The sequence below is a fragment of the Cervus canadensis genome, chromosome 1 (genome assembly GCF_019320065.1).
Source record: "Cervus canadensis isolate Bull #8, Minnesota chromosome 1, ASM1932006v1, whole genome shotgun sequence".
NCBI classification, from domain to species: domain Eukaryota; kingdom Metazoa; phylum Chordata; class Mammalia; order Artiodactyla; family Cervidae; genus Cervus; species Cervus canadensis.
Genome location: NC_057386.1, coordinates 15,483,467 through 15,501,657, shown reverse-complemented (window position 1 = coordinate 15,501,657; position 18,191 = coordinate 15,483,467). Strand labels below are relative to the sequence as shown.

At 48.4% G+C, this 18,191-nt stretch overlaps 1 protein-coding gene and 2 non-coding genes across 3 annotated transcripts in view; 1 reads left to right on the top strand and 2 right to left on the bottom strand.

The window, feature by feature from the left end:
• MARCHF10 (membrane associated ring-CH-type finger 10) overlaps window positions 1–18,191 on the bottom strand; it is a 97,169-nt gene that overhangs the window by 4,839 nt on the left and 74,139 nt on the right. The window contains exons 7-9 of the mRNA XM_043465378.1: window positions 15,458–15,624; window positions 12,675–12,784; window positions 5,015–5,128 (exon numbers count right to left, since the gene is read on the bottom strand). Of these exons, the coding sequence (XP_043321313.1) occupies window positions 5,015–5,128; window positions 12,675–12,784; window positions 15,458–15,624 (391 nt within the window). The remainder of the gene's footprint in view (window positions 1–5,014; window positions 5,129–12,674; window positions 12,785–15,457; window positions 15,625–18,191) is intronic.
• On the bottom strand, window positions 13,520–13,593 carry TRNAG-CCC. Its single transcript has one exon. It is a non-coding gene; the product is annotated as a tRNA-Gly (tRNA).
• Window positions 13,828–13,900, top strand: TRNAW-CCA. Its single transcript has one exon. It is a non-coding gene; the product is annotated as a tRNA-Trp (tRNA).

Here is an 18,191-nt window from a genome sequence, read left to right as displayed (position 1 = left end):
GGTCATTTCATTGAGGGGGGGAGATGGACAGCGTGGCACAGACGAAACCCACAGCCAGGAGGAAGCCCAGGTTAGGGAACCCCGGAGGGTGCAGTCCCTGAATACTGGAGTGCCCCACATGGACGCTGAAAGGGAGAAGGTGGAGGGAAGGCATGTCCATTTAGCTTCACCCTGCAGAACAGTCCTGTGTCCCCATGAGATTAAAGGGTGAGCCAAGTAGGTCAGGTGAGGCTGGTGGGGCCCCATGTTCTCTGGAGATGCTCCCATTGTGAACAGCTGAAGAGAGAAAAGGCCAGTTTCCTGCTAGGCTTTGCAGAGCATAACAGTCACTGCTCCCGTCAGCCCACACCTCACTCTGTGCCCACTTAAATCTGGCCCTCCATCTCCAGTGCCCCCCACGTGGGTCCCCTCACCCTGTCCCAGTGCAGCCACCACCCAGCTGGGCTCTTCCCCCTTCAGCCCACCCTCCACACGGCCGCTCCTGTTCCCTCTCAGAAACATAGCTCTCCTGACCTGTCAACCCCAGGCTAGAAAGCCTGCCATAGCCTCCCAGAGCTGCACCCAACCCCGTCACATCCTGCTCACTTCCGACTCTGGCCACACTCAGTGCCTTGACTTTCCCAGACACGCAAGTCTTTTCCTTCCTGAGGCTTTGTGTTCCCTTCTGCATGGATGCCCTTCCCTCCCCACCAGCCCTGGCCTGAGATTCAGCTCCAGCATCACCTCCTCAGCTGATCAGTTGACAGGAGCAATAAAGAAGCAGCTTTGCCACCAGGCTCCCAAAGCCGTGGGAAGATGGATGGCAAAGAGGACAAGCTAACTGGATTCAGAGCAAAGCCCTCTGAAACGTTGGCTTGTGTCCCTCCTGTCTGGAGGGTCTGTCCTGGAGAAGGTATGGAAGAAGTGCGGCGGGGGGGTGGGCAAGAACAGTGGCCCCCTCCTGTCCTTTAACTCTGCCTTCTTCCACATCCGGCTCCATCTCCTGAAATAACACAAGGCACTTTTTTTTTTTTTTTTTGGATACTGTTGGTTACCCATCTGTCTCTTTAGACTCTGAATCCCTTTTAGGCGAAGTGAGTCTTGATCATCTTTATATTTCCCAGGATCTAGTTTAGAACTCAAGGGCTTCACTGATGGCTCAGTGGTTAGAGAATCCACCTGCAATGTAGGTCGAGACACGGGTTCAACCCCTGAGTCAGGAAGATCCCCTGGAGGAGGAAATGGCAACCCACCTGAGTATTCGTGCCTGGAAAATCCCATGGACAGAGGAGCCTGAGGGTCTACAGTCCACAGGGTCACAGAGTGTTAGACATGGCTGAGCAGACCAAGTACACTTTAGAACCTAGCACGTGGTAGGCATGCAGGAAATCTCTGAGTACTCAAATATACCTTGAACTTGAAAGTGTTCCTTTACCTGGAATACCCTTTTCTCTCCATAAATTTACATTATCACTTTCTCCAAAACATAACTCAATACTTGCCTCATGAAGAAGCACGTATTGTTCACTTTTTCATTGCTTGAGCATCAGGAGGTTACTGAGTACCTAGTATGTGCCAGGCATTTTCAAGGCACTGGAGGACCACGTGTACAAAAGAGATAAGTGTTCCTTGTTCCAACTTGCCAATGACCATATCCTCCCCCTGACCCACTCCTGCAACCCTTAGCAGACCACATCCTTTTCTGGCAGTAATTCAGCAAGTTTGTAACCACTCAATGCTCCTGGCATCCATAGTGCCTGGGACTTGGTCAGCAGTCAAACATGATTGATTGTGTGTCCAGCTTCAGAAAAAGGACAGATGTAGAAGCTTTGACTGTGCCTTAAAAAGGCTCACAGCCTCACTGGGGAGCCAAATTATTGGTTTATAAGATCACTGAAAACCCCAGGAAGCCACTGTCAGGGAAGATCTTGGGTTTTTTATTTCACAGCCTCTGGGAATTCGCTGGATCTGTTAGTTCTCTTGATCAAGGGCTACTTTTTGATTATTTCCTGGTTTTCCCTATATGTGAGTCTCACCTTCCCACTTGATTGTTAACTCTTCAGAGAAGGGGACATCATGTCTGATAGCCACTTTCCCAGATCCCCATCTCAGTACCTGACACGGGCATACATGCAGGTATGAATGAGTAATCACCACCATGGACAGGCCTTCATCACTGTGCCTTATTGAGACTCAACCAGGAGCCTGTTGTGAACAGCTTTTCAGGTTCTGGTCAGTAAAGAAGACAGAAGGAGGCACTCTTTCCCATCATAGTGCCTCTCTCTTGCTAAACGTCACCCTTAGAATCTTCTGCAAGAAAATACTGAGACTCAAATCCAGAAGAGACTCAATCTGACAAAAGACACTTGTTACGGCAAACCCACTCCAGTATTCTTGCCTGGAGAATCTCATGGACAGAGGAGCCTGGCAGGCTACAGTCCATGGGGTCACAAAGAGTCAGACATGACTGAGCAACTGAGCACATTCAGACACCTGTTTTCCTACTTCCATTCGGGTACCTCTTAACTGGTTCTTAGTACTGGTTACTGCTTGGTGGTTTATATGGGTGAGAGCTACTGGGCTGGCCAAAAAGTTTGTCCGGGTCTTTCTGCAAGATGGTACAAAAACTTGAGTGAACTTTTTGGCCCACCCAATATTTCGGGGGAATCTCAAATTACAAGTAAGCTTGTGACGAGAGAAGTGTTGCCTTGTCCTTCCTGCTTCCTTCCCTGCTGGCTCCCGGCTTGCTCCCCGCATCACCTGCTCCTTCTCTGGGATAGTTTTACCAGAACGTTCTCTAGAGTCAAAGCTTTAAGGGTGTGGGTTTTTCATCAAATGGGTTGCACTATCTGTTGCCTTCTCGTGTGCGCATTACAGTCCCAGAGGCTAATGTCTCTTGCCTTTGTTAGTTGATGGTGTGGCCATCTGTAACCTATACTAAACCCTGGGTGCTTTGAAGTTCAATGTGCAATAAAAAGTTCATTAAAAAGATGTGGAATTGTGAAAATAAGGTTATAGAAATGTTAACAAAGGATCATTTCCTGCTTCCTGCTACACTTAAAAAAAATGTGTATTTCTCTAAGGAATTTATGTCACTATTAAAACTACGGAAGAGTGAAAGGAAGGACAGGCCTGGGTCAGAGAGAGGGTGAGATGCCTGAGGAGATATCTTGGCGAAGACCCAGCCTGTTGTCTTAATTGAGAGCTCAGGGTCTAAGGGGAGAATGGAAGCCAGAAAGATATAGAGACAGATCTCAAATTCTTATGACTAATGGTTTGAACCCAACATTTCTAGTGGCGTGCATGTGTGCTCAGTCATGCCTGACTCTGCAACCCCATGGACTGTAGCCCACCACGCTCCTCTGTCCATGAGATTTCCCAGGCAAGAATACTAGAGTGGATTGCCATTTCCTCCTCCTAGGGGATCTTTCCAACCCAGGGATCAAACCCATGTCTCCTGCATTGGCAGGTGGATTCTCTGCCATGGAGCCACCACAGAAGCCCATTTCTAGCAGGGATGGCTCCAAATGGATTGCCACGGCCTCCAGTGGTGCAGGGACTGGGGCTGTGTAGGAAGCACTTGGAGTCGAGCAGTTTCAACTCCAGACAGTGACTGGTGCTGGCAGGTGCCTCTTGTCCACTTGAGGTGGAAGAGTAAAGACAGACATGGAGAGCCAAGATGGTGAAGACAAAGAGGTACGTGGGACATGTCACAGAGCATCACTAAAACTGCCTCACGGTTCCACTGGCGGCTTGTCCACTGCGACACTGGCTTGCTTTCCAGTGGTGACCTTTTTTTTTTTTTTTTTGGCATGTGGAGCTGTATGTGGGATCTTAGTTCCTTGACCGGGGATCAAACCTGTATCCCCTGCATTGGAAGCATGGAGTCTTAACCACTGGACCACCAGGGATGTCCCTTCTGAACCTGTGAACTCTGTGAACCTGTGAATTCAGTCCCTTCTGAATCTGTGGTGACCTTCTGCAGTGAGCAGAAGGTCAAATTTCAAGCCTCAGGGGGTGTCCTGGGAACCCCAAACACTAAAAGCATGTCAGTGCCTGGCATGGCCTTCAGGTAAGGAAGGTGCCCCTGTCCTGCAGTGCTCTTCCCTGGCCCGGCCACCGGGGGGCATTTAACCAGGAGGGCAGTCTCTTGGGGCTCAGGGTTCTGACTTGATAACAGCCAAGGGTATTTGTACATTTCAGAGGTTTCCCTGCTCTCCGGCATTTTGATCTGAGTGGTGGATCTAGGCTTCTCGCCCCACACCACGCAGTCTCCTAGAGGGCCCTGGTTCTTTTATTAAAGGAAGGGCAGCCACAGATGATCATTCCTGGTAAATACGCTGTCACTTCTCTAATGACAGATGGGACCCCATCAGCACCTTTGTTTCTTGGCAATACACACACACAGACGCTGGGATAACACACCCTGGGAGCCAAAGCAAAATAAACAGCCCCCTTGGCTGGGGGCAGGGAAGGTTCCTGTTTCTCATGGACCCTCCTTGCTTGGGCAGTGGACATCCACACGTAACGCACACCCAGTCCCCGCAGCCTTGCTGGCCTCTATTTTGGGGGCCAAATATCCGTAGAGACCCACTTGCTTATATAACCATTAATGACCATTTAATTACCACTCATATTTAATAGGAAACAATTATGTGACCTGGTGGCTCAGACGGTAAAGAATCTGCCTGCAATGCAAGGGACCCAGGTTCAATCCCTGGGTCAGGAAGATCCCCTGGAGAAGGGAATGGCTATTCATGCTGGTATTTTTGCCTGGAGAATCCCATAGACAGAGGAGCCTGGTGGGCTACAGTCCCTGGGGTTGCAAACAGTCAGACACGACTGAGCAACTAACACTCACACTTGATGGTCACTTTTCAGCCAGAGGGCCACTGTGCCTATACCTGGCAGCCATGAGTCTTGGTGCCAATGATACAGTGCCTCATCCCACCTGCTAAACACAGATACACATCTACTAAAGCACACACAAGGTCAGGGACGCTGCTGCTGACGGTCCAGGCAGGGCCCCACTCACCCTCTCTCTAGTGACCCGGTTGTGGTTGAGTCTCATGAGTTCTGCAAACCTCTGTTCATAGAGATGAAGCAGCAGCACCAGGTACAAGCCTGAATTCATCAGCTCATTTTGTACCTAAGGTGGACAAGAAAGCCTTTAAGTTCATCTATAAAATATTCATGGTCTCAATCACAGGGTGGAGGATACTAGGCCAAGAGGGGACAAGAAATAGGAACGGGAGCCCAAGCCCCAAGGCAAGGCCTGCTCCAGAGGGGGACCGGAGAACAGAGCAAAAGGGGACCCAGGGTGGAGGCAGGATAGCCATCCTGGAATCCTTGACTGCCTAGTGGAGGATGCCTGAAGAAGCTCCTGGCCTGGTCCTGGGCTGTGGACACTTACTGAGTAGTTACCTGCCATAGCCTTGAGCTGAGTGTCAGGAGAACACAGGCCCAAAGGTCTCCGCTCCCTGCTGGGACCCCATTCTGTGATGTGGGAGAGAGTGTGCCTCATTCATAGACGGCTCCAGTACCAGCGGGATGTGTCAGGGGCCACAGAGGAGTCGTGAAGGGGAAGAAAGAGGCTGGTGGCATATGACCTGGAAGACAGTGTCTCTGATGGTCCTAAAAGGATGGGACGGACTTTGGTAGGTGGCTCTGGGGGGCATTCAGGGCCTTTCAGACAGAGGCGCTGACTGGCAGCACACACATGAGGGGGCAGAGTGTGTGTTGGGCAAAATTCTCTACTCATCAATATAGCTGGAGTATACGGGGAGGGTGTTGGCTTTGAATTTTTTAAAAATCTTGGCATGGGCTGGGGAGATGGTAAGGTGGGACCATATTAGGCAGAACAGAGGCAATTGGATGTCATGTTACGTATACACGTGTAGCTGCTGGGCGCCAAGAGGAGTCAACAGGATGAGGCTGTGTGTCTCAGGAAAGCGGATGGGTCTGTTGGAGAATCTGGGACCCAAGTGCCATGGCGGGAACATTTGATGTTCCTACTTCCCTCATTTGCTCAGGGAAAGGGCCTCAGGCCTTAGTTCTCTAAGTTTCTCCTTTCACAACTGGGCTTAGTGATGGTCGCACCTAGGGGCTCCCTGATTCCCCACCCTCCCCAGCTGTCCTGTTGTCATCTAAGCCCCAGAGAGCATGTGCCTGGCCGGGCCTCGGATGGCGCGTGAACCTCACGGCTTCTGCGCGTGCTCTTTCTCACGTGGTCTGTCAGCTTGTTTTTGTGCGTCTGTTTCTTTTGAAAATCTTTATTTAGTTGCGCAGGGTCTCCGTTGCAGCACTCGGAATCTTTGATCTTTAGTTAGGGCATGTGGGATCTTTAGCTGCAGCATGCAAACTCTTAGTTGCAGGAGGTGGGATCTCGTTCCCTGAGCAGAGATCGGAGCCGGACCCCCTGCACTGGGAGCATGGGGTCCCAGGCTCCGCACCACCAGGGAAGTCCCTTTGTGTCTCTGCTGTGAAACCTCCTCTGCCACTTTCCACCTTTCCAAGGCTGTGTCCATGTCTTTCTTTATAGCCGTCACAAGGTTGCCTCCTTGCAGAAATCTTCCTGATGAAACTCATCTGTTCCAGGCATTCCTCCCTGAGTCCTAAGCCTTCATCTTTGCTGTGTATGCCGCGTCGTGCACTGGCTAATGTCTTTGCTTTTTCTCGGTGGGTGGGTGGTGGTGTATTTTTCTCACTGGTGCTGACAACACGGGGAGGTTCCTCTAGGGAAGATCTGACCATCCGACTGACCATGGCACCTCTGTCCTTGGCTCCTTTGGCGGTCTGTCTTGCAGAGCCTCGCCCCGTGGACCTGCCTCAACCTTCAATAAATTCTCGGATTTGTGATGACTCCTCCCCGTCTGCCGCTTTATTTCCCCATCTGTCCTCGGGTCAGATCTCCAGGGTGGGAGGATCGGGGATGGGCCAGACGATGCTTAGGAAACCCCAGGGGACTAGAAGCCCCGGCAGAGGGCACGGCCCTTGACATCACCCTTGGGAAAGGTCGAAACCGTGACTGCTTTCCCAGGAGGACTGAAGCTCGGCCTTGACACAGTAGCATCTCAGCGCCTCCTCCTTCCTTCCCCCGGGAGGCCCAAGGGGCTTCACAGGCCTGGCGTCCTGTTCCCATCCCGTGGAGGGCAGCACAGGAAGCCGGCAGAGAGCACACCCCTTCCAGGATCGACCGGCTGCCAGAGAAGGTGCTCAAGCTGAGCAAAGATCCTTGTGCTTTTCCCTTCTGCATCGGGGCCAGCTCTGAATCTTGGTGACCACCGGCCTCAAGGTCACTGCTTGAGCCCCCTCCACCGCCCTACAGACCTGCCTTCAAAGACTCCAGCCAACAGTCCTTAGCGGGTAGCCTATTTTTAGCCTTTCTCTTCTGACCTTGGCCTAGAACAGGCAGAGAGGAGATGGCGCGTTTCTCCTTTTTCTGTGTGAAAGGCCTCCTCCCACCTTCCCCAGGAGTCGGTGCTTCCTTTGCCATCTGTCTCAGGAGCCACCGCCTCTGGGAAGCCTTCCCGGACTACCCACCACACAGACCAAGCCTTGTCCCTCATTGACTTTTCCAGGTGGGGGGTCTCCCGTGAGCTGTCGATGGCTCTCTCCTGAGTGCCTGCTTCACCAGGAAGCCTTTCTGCTCCCAGACACTCCGATGCATAATGGCAAATCAATCAGCTAGAAAATGGCTCGGAACTATCAGGTTTGTCAAAGCGTGCAGGGAAATCATTTACTTTTTATGACTCCATAAGACCCGGAGGCATGCAGATGGGAAAATATCCACTAATGTTTTCTGCAGATCATTTGAAAAGTCACTTCCAGCAGATTGTGTCTCTGCTCTGGTCTGTGGGAGGGAACCTGTCACTCGGTGCCATAAATCTCGCTGGCCCAGCTCCATTGTGTGTGCCCTTTGCCGAGCCTGTGATGCTGGACAAAAGGGGCCGGGCGGGCCAATCGGGGCAGGCATTTCATAGTCAGCTTGGAGTCATCCTTTTTACCCTAAGCCACAAGTGGGAGGCGTTTGTTATCAGAGAGTTCCATCCGTCATGTTTGGTCGGTAAGAGCAGGATGAGCTAATTTTTGGAGCATTATTTATTGGAGTTGCTCCCAACCTGACCCTCCTTGGCCCATGTGCATCACACTTTGCTGGCCACGTGCAACAGCAGAGATGGGGGTGGGGAGGCACGTGAAGCAGTGGGCAGGAGCTCAGGGGGGCACTCAGCCCACCTACCAGATGTTTTTCTTCCTTTTCTCCTGCCCTTTTATTTTGTTCACATCCATTTCGGCAGAGAGATTTGTCATGGATGGAAATTCTCAATGTAATCTGCTCGAAGAAAGACAGCCTGGCTAGGAGTTCTAGCAAGTCGTCAAATATGTTCCAAGGATGCTCCCAGGTGTGAGGGGGATTAGGTGGCTGTGTGTGTCCAGGGACATCCGTCCATGGCCGAGAGGGAGCACGGTCAGGCCTGTGCTTCCAAGCAATGAGAGCCAGAGGCCCGCTGAGCCCCTCCTGTGTGGCAGGGGCCAGGATGGCAGGGGCACTACTCCATCACACAGGGAGCCTGGGACCCCAGAATGGGCAGCCTGGGACCACCATGCCCTGTGACGTTGGGCAAAGACTTTTAACTGTGCATGGGCAAGGGGACTCCATTTATCAATGGGGAGAATTGTAGCCTCTGCACTGCCTCGTTTCCTCAAGGCGTCATGACAAAATGAGTTAATACGAGCGGACAAGGTATTTCGCAAAACAGAAAACATCCTGCAACAGACAAGAGCTAAAACTAGGATTCGGGGCAAGGACCACATGTGCCTTGCCTGCCCCTCTGCTCCTAGTGCCCGGCTCATGCCTGGGATATGATTGCTCAATAAATACATGCATGGATCAAAGAATGAGGGGGAAAGTGTATAATTTGGGGTTAGTGATGACTTTTGACTCTAGTGGTCCCAACTTTAACACATGTCAGAATTACTGAGAGGGTCTTTTAAATGCAGTTACTGGACACCCCTTTTTTTCCAGATGCTGATTCGGTGGGTTTGGGTGGGGCCCAAGAATGTGCATGTCTAACAAATCCTCAGATGATGATGTGGGCCCTGGTTTGGCAACCGCCCATCTTTGAGAGCCCCTGCTCTCAGCTAAGGATCAACAGTTGGTAGCCAGTAAGCAGAAGCTGGCCTGTGGATGTGCTCTGGTTGAAAGGAAGGAGGGAAGGAAGGAAGGAAGGATGTGACCACCTTCCGCTGGGGGGAGTATTCACTGCCTTGCCACAGTCGCCACCACTCCCAGTGGATGGCCCTCGGGAGATTCTGAGCAGCTGTTAACCTGCCTGGTCTCTATGGCATTTGAGTGTACAATCTTTGACCTCCACTTTTCTTAAACTTCTTTTCTCCTGGTCCATTTTGGAACCTGGACTGTTCCTCGGAGCTCTACCTGTTGCCATCAAGGAGCTCTTCCTTCCGCTCAGAAACCCAATCAACCAACCCATCAATCAATCATAAGTCCCACCTCCAGGTTCAAGAGCGTGTGGAGTTGCTTCATGGGCAACACTGCAGGGAGGTGGGCAGTGGGTGTGGAATGCCTGCTGGGCTTCATTTTCAGGCTTCTTTGAGTAAGTGTGGGAGCAAGTTGATGCCAGCCCCAGCAGGCCAATAAATGGACCACCTGATGCCCACAGCCCAAGGTGCTTAGGTCAGGTCCTGGTCTCCCCTCCACCCCCACCAGCTGATTTAGCTTCATTGGGGCCACTCCCCAGACAGCCTATAGGAGTTCCTAATCTAGCCACCTGGAGCCTGGTAACAAGCTCTGGTGGACCCTATGGGGACCACCCAGTGTCCAAAAAAAGGAGGGATAATTGGATTTCAGTGCCCTGTTAGAGGCCACAGTTAGCATTCCTGCTGGCCCTACTCAGCTGCATTGAACCAAACCAGGGAAACACACACTAATCCAAGCCCCTCAAGGAATATTGACAGTGCTGGCTGGGTACCTACTGGGCAAGTCCACAGTCTGTGGTCAGATGCTAAGTGAGGTATCTTAGAGGGCGTTGTCCTCAAAAGCCTGTGTGTGGAGGGCTCACTCTTTTTCCTCTCTGGTCTTTTCTTGGCTGTGCTGGGTCTTAGTTGGGGCACATGGGATCTCTGATCTTCACTGAAGCGTGTGAGATCTAGTTCCCTGACCAGGGATCGAAGCTGGGATTCCCTGTATTGAGGGCACCGAGTCTTAGCTACTGGACCACCAGGGAAGTCCCTCCTCACTATCTTTGTGCTAGACCACAGTTACTCCCATCTTCATCCATGGAGAGTTTCTGAACTTGTGGAAGTCACATTTCCCTAGTGCCTCCAGTTTAACTCGGACTGTTAGCAAACAGACACTATTAAATTCACCACCAGCCATCGGAACAGTTGGAACTGCCATAAAAGTGTGAGCCCTCAGCTGCTTTCCATCCGCAGATAAATATTGCACATTGGTTCTTGGGACCTTTGTTCTCCCACCAGGGTGGGTCTGTCAATCTAGTTTCTCCCTGTGATTATAATGAAGGGCATTTTTAAAAGGCTTTGATGGCCTGTCAAGTTCTCCTCGAAACTAATTTAAACTCTTTTCTGCTTCCATGTCATGTAATTAGTGTGCTGGATATTTTCCATCTTCCCCTCCAGCTCCATTTTCTACCCTGCTCTGCGGCCGAGAGGCTGATCTCTATGGATTGCATTTACTTGGCCCCCTTGTCCTCTGGCTCCCCATTGTGTTCAGCCAATGGGAGGCCCTGAGAGGAGACCAGAGGGCAGGAGGAGAGAGGCTGGGGTAATTATCCCCCAGTTCCCTCTCTGTGGGGCAGTGGGGTGGCCATGGAAGCTTTCCCCTACCCACAGGCTGGTGGTGACTCTCTCCTGGAGCCATAACCCAGGATTTAAAAAGGTGACTATAGGACTGCCCAAACTCAGGGGAACCAATTTGACTCTGTTGTACTTTATGCACAGAAAAGGTCTGGATATAGGCTAGGGCTTCCCTGGTGGCTCAGTGGTAAAGAATCTGCCTGCAGTCCAGGAGACGCGGGTTATCAGGTTCAATTCCTGGGTCAGGAAGATCTGGAGGAGGGCATGGCAACCCACTCCAGTATTCCTGCCTGGAGAATCCTATGGACAGAGGAGTCTGGTGGGCTATGGTCCATAGGGTCTGAGAGAATCAGACACAACTGAAGTGACTTGGCACGCACACATTGACAGGCCAATGATCTGAAAGCCAGAGTGACTCCTCTGAAGAGTGACATTTCAGTTGCTAACAATGATTTTATGGTTTTTAAATTATGTCATTTACAGTGGTGGTTATTAATCATTTTTTTTCCTAATTGCATGATGAGGGAGGTCAGTCTTGAATTATAATGGTAACGATGGCCTATTTTCATTTGAGATAAATATCTATTGACTGCTTATTTGCTAGGCATCGTCCAGATCAGCACTACCCAACAGAGATACAATGTGAGTCACCAATGCAAACAACACATGTAACCTGAAAATTTCTAGGAGCCACAATAAAGAAGTATAGAAAGAAACTGGTGAAATTATTAATAATTTTAATAATTTTACTTTATTTGATCTGATATGTTTTAAATATCATTTCAACTATAATATGGGCTTTCCTGGTGGCTCAGGTGGTAAAGAATCTACCTGAAATTCAGGAGACCTGGGTTTGATCCCTGGGTTGGAAAGATCCCCTGGGGAAGGGAAGGGCAACCTATTCCAGCATTCTTGCCTGGATAATCCCATGGACAGAGGAGCCTGGCGCGCTACAGTCTATGGTGTTGCAGAGTGAGACACAAATGAGCGACTAACTTTACTTTTTTTAAACTATAACGTAAAATTATTTATGTGATAATTGACTCTTAGTTTTGGACTGAGCCTTTGAAATTTGGTGTGTAACACAGCACACCTGGACTGGAAATAACCACTTGTTTGACCTAGTCAGTGGCTTGTGGCTTCCATGTTGAGCAGCATAGCTCTAAACAGAAAACCATTTGCCTGAGACTTGGGCAATGAACTATTATTCCAGGCATAAATCACCTTCCCACCTAAAGTTAACTCTTTCACAGTATTAGAATTGCAATCCAATGCCCCAGGAGAGTTAATTCAAGAGGTGTTTTTTTTTTTTTAATTAAACAGTAGGGAAATTCCCTGGTGGTCCAGTGCTTAGAACTGATTGCTTTCACTGCCCAGGACACAGGGTGCAGCTAAAAAAAAAAAAAAAAAAAAAAAAGGACAAAGTAGGTGCTCACATGTTTTTAAACCCTGAGCAAAGCAGTTCCTCATTACCCCCCAAGATTCCTTGATATATAAATTGGGGACTATTTCTCCAAGACCCTGATTTTTTTTTCTCTTGTGCCTACTCAACTTCAATTGTTTCAGCAAATTTGGGTGTGGAGCTTGCCAGACTTTTCCTATTTCTGTGTGTCTGCTCAGCTACTGCAGCTTCCTACTTTGTCCCTGTCAGTAGTGGGACCTCAGCAGTGGGACTGTCTTCTAATCCTCTGGTCCAATTTGGGAACAGACTTTCTTAGAGAAGTGAGATGAATTAGGAGCCTTGCACAGGACCTCCGCACCCCACCTCCACTACTAGTCCTTGTATCAGAGAGAGCTCCTTCCTGCCTTATTCCTCCACCCAGCTCTAGCCTGTGGACCCGGCATGTAGGAGGTTCTCTTACCCGGGACTGCTGGTGCTTTTGGTAGAACTCTGTCACGTTGAAATCATCCAGGTTGACCAGTAGGCTTTGCTTACACATCTCACAGGTCTTTACAGCACCAAGATCTGCTCCTTAAAATGAAAGAATCTTGTTACATGTAACTCTCTTGGTGTTGACATTTTGAGAGTGAATTTGTATGTGTTAGGAATTCTGAGTTTCCGTGACCTTCTTTTTAAAGTGGGTCATCTTCTGTAGAAAATGACCTTGAACCTGAGATCTGAAATTTCCTTTGTCATTGTTTTCACTATTACGCAAGCTTCCCATGAGTGAAATTCCCGTGACTTTTAAATAACAGGTCTTGCTGTCTGTTTAAATATAAACACATTGGTTCATAAAATTGGAATTACTACATGGAGGCTGAGAGTCTGTAACACAAGTGTTTGCCAGAAGAGTGAACATTGGGTCTATGTTATTGATGTTTTTCCTGGTAGATCTAATGCAAGTCCAAGCAAATAAATTAGTAAGGACCAAATTGATGGCAGAAGCTATCCTTGATCTATGGCTTAAAAATCTGCCTTTACTTCTGCCCATGTAACTCCCCGATTGAGAAAAGTGAGGGACCCCAGGCCCATGCGTGGGCTGTGGTATAGCAATATCTGGGGTGAACACTTGAGCCTGGGCTCAGCCTCATTTGGGAAAAGGAACAGGAGGAGGTTCCCTTTGTTCCTGGTTCGTTGCTGTTGATTTTTTGTTTGGTTTGGTTTTTTTAATATATTTATTTATTTGACTATGCCAGGTCTTAGTTGTGGCACGTGGGACCTTTAGTTGTGGCATGAGAACTCTTAGTTGTGGCATATGGGGTCTAGTTCCCTGACCAGGGATTGAACCTGGGCCCCCTTGCATTGGGAGTACAGAGTCTTATCCACTGGACCACCAGGGAAGTCCTCCTGTTTAGTTTTGTTTTTTAATGTGAATTCTAGATTAGCACATTTTCCCCCCTTTATCCTATACCTCAGTGCAAAGTGGAAGATGCAGATCTATGGTTGTTATGTCTAAGCAAACGTGATGCCATATGTCCTTTCCCCCTGGTGTGTATTTTGGTTAATGATGGTGCATTTTGGTTAATGATGTACCAGTGTTTGTTTAATGCTTTAGAAAACAGAGAACTGGGAATTCCCTGGTGGTCCAGTGGTTAGGACTCTATGCTTCCAATGCAGAGGGCCCAGGTTTGATCCCTGGTTGGGGAATTAAGGTCCCACAGGCCACCAGGCATGGCCAAAAAAAAAAAAAAGAATACAGAAGACTAATCAGTTACTTGAATTTATTTGGTAAAGATGGGGTTTGTACAGTTTTATAACCCAGTTCTACTTTTCCCCAGTGGGGATACAAAGAGGTAGTAAATAATAGAGAATTTCAAAAGACAAGGATGAACACTGATCCCTCATCTGCATTTTGTTGACTTGATTTCTTTTTTTTTTTTTTTTAAGCAGCATTCTGTAATACTTAAGGCTATGGATCGTCCCATGTGTCCTCCAGTCTAATCCTGCCTAGCACACCCAGGCCAGAATTGGCATTTATAAGCATTTAGCAGCACTTTCATCACACATCTCATGAGTAATTTTTTTCTGTGCTAGATGTTTAATTGGCCCAAATTTCTAGCAAGATAAAGCATCGCACGGCAGGGTCATTAGCTGCTGAGATCCACTTGTTCTTTGCTCTCTGAAGGGCTAGGTTCTCTGCTCACTGTGCAAAGATGCATTTAAGCAACTTGGGCTGCAGTCGCTACTATTCTGCAGATGTGGAGAAAGGGCCTCGGGGAGAGAAGAGTTAACCAGTTCATCCCGAGTGTTCATTCCCTGATTAAATGGTGTGCTGTGCTTGGTGAGGGGGCCTGGCCACAACCCATGGGGACAGGGTCAAGTTCTAGGTCTCCTGGGTCGTCTAGCACAATGACAAGCAAGGAGGAGAGCATGGAGGAGAGAAACAGCCTCTGGCTCTGGGGTAAAACGTTTGCAGAGATGGGGACTCTGAAAGACATAGCAGGTCTTTTTAAAGTAAATGCTTCTTTGCATTGGTGTCCTTTTTTTTGTTGTTGTTCAAGTTGCTCTTGTTCATAAATATTTTAAAGAAACTTCTTGTTCTCTGCCAAGAAAACTACAGCTGACCTACTGACGTGGCTATATTTAGGTTATAACCTCCCCAGGGGTTGAGAACGGGGACTTCACACCCAGTTACATGCTCTGTAAAGACAGAGCTACCGAAATGAGCACAATGGGAATGTCTTTATCTAATGTGGGGCTAGAAAAATTAGATTGGTAAGCTTTTCCTGCCCCTGTTCCAGAAACGCATCTTGGCTCAGTTTCTGGGTGTCAAACCTCTCCACACCTCCCACTCTCTCTCACAAGTGAAAGGAAGGTCTTCTTGCTGGGGGTCTACCAGCTGTCCTGACTGCTGGGTGCTTGCTGAGCCCCAACCATGGGCCCATTTGTAGTTCCCTCCTTCCTATGAGACAATCTTAGCATCTCTGCTCAGGCCTCAGACAGGAGTAGAATTTAAGAACATTCCAGGATTCATCCCGGAGCCTTGAAAAAAAACAAAAACCTAAAACCAAAACCAACTTCTTTTCCTCCCATAATTTGAAAGTAGCATTTAGTCCTGATCCTGTCCGTCATGGGCCTGCCAGCAAGAGCCCTGGGACGGTGCCCCCCCTTTTCCCTGTTGTCGGGGCTCGCGGGTCCCACACGGCGGTGCCTCATGTTAATTACATATTGCGGCACGTGTGTCCTTGCGCCTTCCCCACCTACCTGATGTTATTTTCACTTTCAGCCATTTTTTCAGGCACTCCTGATGAACAAACTGCAGGCTTCCCACACAGCCGCATGGCTCCAGGAGAGGGTTGGTGAGGGAACCCCCGGCTATCTGACAGATGCGACACAAGTCTCCCTCCTCCTCGGAATCCTCCTCCAGGAGACTAAAAGGAAAACAAGGTCTCGTCACCAGGAGTCTGCGCGTCGGCAGTTTCCACAAATACTAGTTTCCGCAAATACTAGTTCCCACAAATACTAGTTCCCAGATCATCCTTGGGGCCGGGGGAGGGGGGGTGGGGGAGGCAGAGGGAGCCTGGAGGGAGGAAGGTTGAGGGAGCACGATCTCCACCGCTGTGCCTTCCTGGGGCTCACCCACTGCTCCCTCCGACCCTGCAGCATGGTTCCTGATAATAAGCGCGTGGATTCTTGGCAGGCTTCTTTGCAGTTACTGATGGGTGCAGCTCACCAGGAGAACCCAGCGCTCCTATCACACAGCTAGAGATTGGGAAAGGACTCCAGAGGGAAACTGAGCCGGAGGCTAGGAGCCCCTCTCCACACCTCGGCCACTGTGGGGTTTCGCTGGTGTGGTGTGTTAGCGAGTGTGGTGGGGAGGTGAGCGTGGGGGGATTTGGGGTCAGCAGGCCTGGGTTTGAGGCTTCCTGGAGTTTAACAACATGCTGCTTAAGCTTCCCAGGTCTGTTTCCTCAAGTGGAAAGCCATGAGGATAATCTGACAACTGCTACCTACTTACAAGGGTGGTAGGGCAGCCTGGGTGCAGGGGGTGGTGATAAAGTGCATCTGGAGCCTGTCGAGCTTCGGCAGGTGCAGACCACTCAGTAGATGCTGGTTGGGACGAATGATGAACCAGTGAACTTGGACCTGAGCTCACCAGTACCCTTGCCAGTGAATTATGCCGACATTCCAGAATATAAGCTGCTGGTATGTGATGAAGATGGAATTAATGAAAGTGTAAGCAAACATATTTGTATCTCATAAACAGTAAGTCAGGAATAGCTGGTGGATATTTCTGTAGGGAGGCTTTTGAGAAGCCTAAGGCTATTTTTTTATTCTTTAGAATCTTCATGGGCCTGGGGACTGTCTGGTCAAGGAAAGGAAAGTTGGCTGGAGACTAAAATCAACAGAGAGGAAGAAATAGCCATTGCTCTGGATATAGGAGAGTATGCTGTTAAGAGAATTTTCTCCCCAAGAAAGGGAAGTTCAATGAAAAGGAACAGAATTACACTTTCTCGTGATAGTCACCAACAAAAGAAGAAGTATGCCATGTTTATCAAAAAAAGACTCCCCCAGATAATCTATAGATTCAATGCAATTCCAATGAAAATCCCAACAAGCTGATGCTTAAGTGTTTGTATAGTGAAAGATTCTTATGGAACAAAATGGAGAGGGAGGCTTTGCTCTGATAAATTTATAAAGCTGCAGTCATTGAGATGATGTTCTTTAGGGAAAAACAAAAAGGCCAATAGGACAGAAGAGAGAGCCCTGAGACAAACTTACACACTTATGTTATATGACAGATGGGGCTCTGCAGGGGGAAGATCCTGGGTATTCACAATGCATACCTCACACCACACATTAAATGTCACACTCAAGTCCAAAATTAACTTCACATTAAGTCCTAAGTATGCAAAGCAAAACTGTAGAGATTTTGGAAGAGAGTAGGAAGAATGCCACAATGACCCCAGGTTACAAAGGATTTCTTAATTAAGACAACAAGATACAAATCACAGTCCATACAAAAGATGGATACAATTGACTACATTAAAATTAAGAATTTATTTTCATTAAGAAAACATCAAGAAAGAGGAGATACCAACTATCAATACAAATTGAGAAAAGATATGTCCAAAATATAACTGTCAAAGGATCAGATTAGTTGCCAGAATATATAAAGGGTTCATATATATATATATATATATATATATATGAAGGATTCTTAACATAAAAGAAAAATATTCTAAAAGAAAAATGGGCAGAAGACATAGGTAAGCATTTTATAAAAGAAGAAAGACAGATGGCTGTTTAACATTTAAAAGTCAAGAGGGACTTCCCTGGTGGTCCAGTAGTTGACTCATCTTGCAGGGAGCACAGGTTCAATCCCTGGTCGGGAAGATCCCCTGAAGGAAGAAATGGCAAGCCACTCCAGTATTATTGTCTGGAGAATCCAATCGACAGAGGAGCATGGCAGACTTCAGTCCATGGAGTTGCAAAGAGTCCGAGACAACTGAAGCGACTTAGCACGCACTGTGCTAAGTGTAACTATCGCTGAGACAGTATACATTGTACACATCATTGTACACATCGTTGAGACAGTATGTTAACTTGCACAGTGGAAGCTGTGTGCTACCCACCAGCCCAGCAAGTCCACTCTTATACAAATATCCTGGAGGACCCATCACATGTATGCCAGACAACATTTACAAGAATGATCATGCAGCACCGTGTACAGAAAACAGTAGAAGACGCAAATGTCCATCGACTTATGGTATATTTCTGTGACGAACTGGTCTGCAGTGGTGAAAGCAAATGCATTAAAGCCTGAAAATATTAACCAGGATGCATCTGCCTAATGATATAAGGGGGAAAAGCAAGTCACAGAAGAACAGCTATTCCATTTCTATGGAGTTCAAAAATAATAGTAACATTTCTACAGAATTCAAAAGTATACACAGTGTGTTGTTTAGGCGTGCATATACTCACATGGTGAAGCCAT